Raw genomic sequence first — 5,309 nt, forward strand, 5'->3', positions numbered from 1 at the left:
TGTTACTTGGACGTGGCGTTTCCTCCACGACCTATCCCGACCCGTATTATATAGTCAGGCAGATGTCTACACTAACCGCCGCCGCATCATATTGTTTCGCACCATCATTCCATATCATTGCGCCGTCACGCAAGCTTCTCCATCCCTCATTTCGACATGCACCACAAGAAGGGACAGCAGGCCTCCGAAACCCTGCCTCTCGTGATCCTGTATGGGAGAGGGGCGATCAGGTTTTTGGGGAGCACGCTCGCGCGACTGCTGGTAGCGACTACTTCGCCAACGATGACTTCTTCTCCTACCTCGGCAACCTCTTCCTCAACGGCATTGCCGGCAACGTCAACGCTAACGGTGTTGCTTCCGTTGCACCGTATGTGTTTATGTCCTTGTTCGAGGTCGTGGTAGAATTCATGTTTCCAGTCTGTGCCTTAGATTTGATCTGTCCATCTACTATGCTAGTCCACATGATTTGATTCAGATTAAATCTCGTAGTAATTTGCTCATATATTCAACATGGTCTGCCAAAAGAAAAACAGCTTTATGCACTGACGCTGCAGCACGATGCGATGGTGTGGGAAAAGGATAATAATTTCGCTGAACAACGTGAACTGACCAAAGCGCACGACGATGTCAAGCAGTATTTGGCTGAACAACGTGAACTGACCAAAGCGCACAACGATGTCAAGCAGTGCACGAATGCAATATGATGACCATGTTATGGACACCTGGGAGCTGGCATATACTCCTCTGCCATCGCATTATGACTAGGTACGAAGACATAGGTGCCAAAATTGCCAACTTTACAGATAATTTTCAACAACATGGACAGATCAAAATGATTTTTTCAGTTTTGAATTTACAAGTTCGGCCAAAGCGTACCATGATAAGTACTATCAATTAGACTCCTCTGCCATCGCATTCCCCTTTTCTTCAGTTCGGTTCTCTTATTAATTTTGTCAATATAGAGTGGACCAATTTGCTTGTTTCTACAAATCCTCGTGTTTTTGTGACCAGACATGAACAGTGTATCCTAGATAGTACTGGAAAGCGACACGCAGAATAACAATAACAGAACTCACAGATTGTAGCAGGGTTTGTTCTGTTGTGGCTTCTAATTAGTAGACTGCGCAATGAATCACGTCAGTAGTCCAGGCACAGCAGGTTGAGAAAGAGTTGCAGCCAGCGAGACAAGGCCAACAGCTGGAAGAGTCAAACTAGGACTATGCTCAGGCAGAGACCAGCTGAGATTCAGAAAGCAGCAGCAGAAAAGAAGTAGAAGTTGGGCCAGGACTTGAGAGTCCTGTTCGGCAAAGAGCCGAGTCAGAGTAGGAGACAAGGGATGAACCCGTACCCGATTGTATGGACAGGTAATATATAGTGCTAGCCATTGTAGTCTTTTCATTCAAGCAAGAAATAAAACCCAACGCTCCAATTGATAATTCCTACCCCGCTAATCTCTTGTTGACCCTTCTCAATTTACCTCATAGGCAATGCTCTCGCCTGCCGGTGAATCAACCCCAACTCCCTACAATATATGGTTTTGTTGGGCTTTCTGTGTATGTTTTAATAGAAATTATTGCTCAAAATTATGTTTGGATCTATGTGGATATCCAAAACAGCAACATTTAAGGAACCGTAAGAAGTACAATGGTATGTTTTACAAATTTGATACATACATAGAGTAAAGCAAGTCAACAAATTTCATCAAATGCTTATACATATTACTATGAATGTTGCATTATCTTAGTCAGCAGGGAATTGCTTGTCAAACATGGTACTACAACAATGAATATACAAAATGTTTAGCTTATACTATCAAATTGGATCTCAAATATATTTGAAGCACAGCGCCCCTACTAAAGAACTTCAAAAGGTCGCTTTGATTTACCATTTCTAATAAAAAAATTAACAGTTTCACCATTTTATCATTGTGAAATCTTATAATAGTTACACATACTGCTCAATTAGTGTGAAGTTCATACATGAAATTCCCAAAATCTAAGCAAACAATTGGATACGTAGAAACTGATCTTAAATTACTATGCAAATATTATATGATTGAATTCAACTGCATTTAAGAGAATCTTAGTTATTGCACTACATACCTACGGATCACAATACAACAGTAATATTAAGCAGCATGTCAGGTTATACACTACACTGTAAGTCCATGAGTCTACACCACAAGAAGTTAATGTGTTCTCCGGTTGAAGTGCCATGCAAACTGATCAACAGCCACCATTGCGTGCGAAGCCGAACCAACAGAACCATCATACCTATGCATTAAGAACCAATGCGAATTAAATTAATTCTGACAGTCCAAGATGTATACTAAAGAAGGCTTAAGAGGAAACTTGATAACTCATTTCTGTAAATTAAAAGTTCAAGATGGGGATACGTACATAGAGACTAACAAGTAAGCTCCAATCTGCATAACTATAACTCCTTCACCTCCTGGCTGTGTTGTGTTAACACAACGAGCACAAAACCAGTGCTCATGGATTGAAGTGACTAAATCTAAGAATGTACAATTTGCAATCAAAATATTGCTGGAGATAATAAAGTTAACTTGGTCGAATTATCCGTACATAAATGAGGAAAGTTTAGACTCAAAATGCGGGAGACTCACATTGGTTTGGTCCAATAGAAAAGAATTCCGTCTGCAGATTGTTCCTCCTAAAGAAGTTAATGAACGGTTGCAGATCAACAGCAGTAAATTTTGTTCCCTCTTCCTCTGCTCTGGACAGTTAAAAAAGATTGTGGCTTTAAACTTCTAAAACTTGAACATTCATGTATCTTAATATATTTATTTATACGAAAAGGGGATCTCCCCAGCGCCTGCACCGATTGATGCACACAGCCATCTTATTACGAAGTTTCAATCATTCAAATAGAACATTCGTGCATCTTAATGAACATGATTTTGCATATCTTTGAATCTGAGCTCTCGGTCACATCTGTGATTCAGTCATTAACCTCCACAACGAACAATGTATCCCTAAATTTAGGTTATCCAATGTACCTTGTTGTTGCGGTAGCTATGGATGGAAATAATAACGACATTAAACTACAAAATTTTCTGCATTCATCAACCAATATACGGTGCCAGTTTCAGAACGAACAAAATCATGTAACGTGCCAACTATAACTAACAAAATAACCGAGCAGCTTCCATCTGAAACATGGACGGCAGCATGGAAATTTTCATTAACGCCATTCTCCACTGCAAGTGTGCAACTGCCGGTACTGAAGATTATACAGGCCCCACAACTTGCAATGGGTAACGGTGGTTATGACCGAGGAGATCCCCGTTTAATTTCCCGAGTTATCGTGGTTGGGGACGATGCTTACACGATGGGGAGGAGACGAGATGGTCCGGTCGGGTCGTAGTTGAGCAGCAGCGCCGCCTTGACCGGTTTCCCTGCAACTGCAAGAGGATGGGGATTAGTCCACGCGGGATAGCAGAAAGGGGAGCGAAGCGGGAGGGGGAGGAAGGGGACGGCAGACCGGAAGACCCGACGTGCTTCGCGGTCCACTTCTCCCACGCCCGGCACGCCCATGTCCAGTCCGCATCCATGGGAGAAGTGGCGTCCGCCGCGACGTGTGGGCTGCGCTTGGCAAAGGCGGCGGAGGCGGAGGAGACAACAACGGCGGGACTGCCTGCCGGAAAGGAAACCGGGGGTTGTGTTGTGCAGTAGTAGCCCAGGCCCGGGCCAGCTAGCTTTATCCTGGGCTTTTTTCCAAAGACATATGTGTGTGTCCCAAAAAAAAAAGACACATGTGTGTGCAATGTGGTGTACGCATGCTATTTTTCGGTTTGCTCTTTCCTCAATAACGGATGCTTTTTTTTTGATTGACAAGATGCATTCCACATCCGGGTTGGTGAAGAATTGTTCAAGGAGATCCACCAGCCACCGACCGTTGTCGTCGAGGAGTTCTGACACTCGTCGGAGCCGGCATGTGCCACGCACCGTGATTGGCCTATAGGACGTGGGTCGTGGGATCCAGGGGTCCAGCCGTATGCGGATACACTCGCCGTTGCCCACCCGCCACACGAGCCCCTGTTTGAGCGGCTTGAGGCCATGCTGGATCGTGTGCCATGTTGGGGACGCATTACCTGAAAAAACCATATCCTCAGGGGACCCATTAGAATAATTATTTGCTTTCAATACCTAAGAGCATAAGGAATACGGTCTAGTGAGTAGCCCCTAGGCTTGACGAGCGAACAAGGCATGGTTGAAGATGCGGAAGCCACGGAAGCCAAGTCCCCCCTTGCCCTTTGGTTCGATTATTTTCTTCCATGCTCGCCAATGTGTCTTTCGTTGCCCATGCTTTGAACCCATCAAAAGTTCCTCACAAAGAGTGTGAGGTCCTCGTAAACCGAACACGGTAATTTGAACACTCCCATAATATAAGTGGGAATTGCCTGCAGGACGGATTTTATCAAAGTATCCTTCCCTGGCTACGAGAGAGTGTCACACCATGCCACTATTCTTCTGGTCAAACTCGCCTGCAACATCTAGAATTTCCCCTTGTGCATACGACCATCTGGTGTTGGCAATCCAAGGTACTTCCCTAACTCAGATTCTTGTACCTGCAATTCCTGTCTGACCACCGCCTGCATCACCAAGGGGCAACTATCACCAAACTGAATAGGGCACTTTTGTGGGTTTATGAGCTGGCCCATGGCCCTCGCATATCTGTGGATAACATTTTCCACATAAATAGGTTGGTCAACATTAGCTTTGAAGAACAGAAGGGTGTTGATACGTCTCCAACATATCTATAATTTTTTATTGTTCCATGCTATTATATTATCTGTTTTGGATGTTTTATATGCATTAATATGCTATTTTATATTATTTTTGGGACTAACCTATTAACCTAGAGTCCAGTGCCAGTTCATATTTTTTTCCTTATTTTTGAGTTTCGCAGAAAACGAATATCAAATGGAGTCCAAACGGAATAAAACTTTCGCGATGATTTTTCTTGGACCAGAAGACACCTACGAGACTTGGAGCTGAAGTCAGAAGACCCACAAGGCGGCGGCAAGCCGCAGGGGCGCGCCCCCTAGCTTGTGGCCCCCTCGGGCGTCCATCGACCTACTTCTTCGTCCTATATATTCACATATATCCCAGAACCCTCGGAATAAGTCAAAAAATACTTTTCCACCGTCGCAACCTTCTGTTCCCGTGAGATCCCATCTTGGGGCCTTTTCCGGCAATCTGTCGGAGGGGGATTCAATCACGGAGGGCAGCTACATCAACCCTATTGCCCTTCCGATGAAGCGTGAGTAGTTTACCTCAGACCTA

At 44.4% G+C, this 5,309-nt stretch overlaps 1 protein-coding gene across 2 annotated transcripts; it reads right to left on the minus strand.

The window, feature by feature from the left end:
• Positions 1-2,052: 2,052 nt before the first annotated feature.
• LOC123094908 (uncharacterized) lies at positions 2,053-3,725 on the minus strand. 2 transcript variants are annotated; one of them, XM_044516777.1, is made up of 5 exons: positions 3,505-3,719; positions 3,349-3,424; positions 2,627-2,736; positions 2,400-2,514; positions 2,053-2,273 (listed from the first exon to the last, which is right to left on the minus strand). In XM_044516777.1, exons 1-5 carry the CDS (start codon positions 3,572-3,574, stop codon positions 2,189-2,191), a joined length of 456 nt encoding a protein of 151 aa, XP_044372712.1. In that variant the 5' UTR covers positions 3,575-3,719; the 3' UTR covers positions 2,053-2,188. The 2 variants fall into 2 exon arrangements, with proteins under 2 accessions (XP_044372712.1, XP_044372713.1); XM_044516778.1 differs by lacking the exon at positions 2,400-2,514 and having other exon boundaries at positions 3,505-3,725.
• Positions 3,726-5,309: the final 1,584 nt, after the last annotated feature.

Source organism: Triticum aestivum, chromosome 4B (genome assembly GCF_018294505.1).
Source record: "Triticum aestivum cultivar Chinese Spring chromosome 4B, IWGSC CS RefSeq v2.1, whole genome shotgun sequence".
Lineage (NCBI taxonomy): Eukaryota > Viridiplantae > Streptophyta > Magnoliopsida > Poales > Poaceae > Triticum > Triticum aestivum.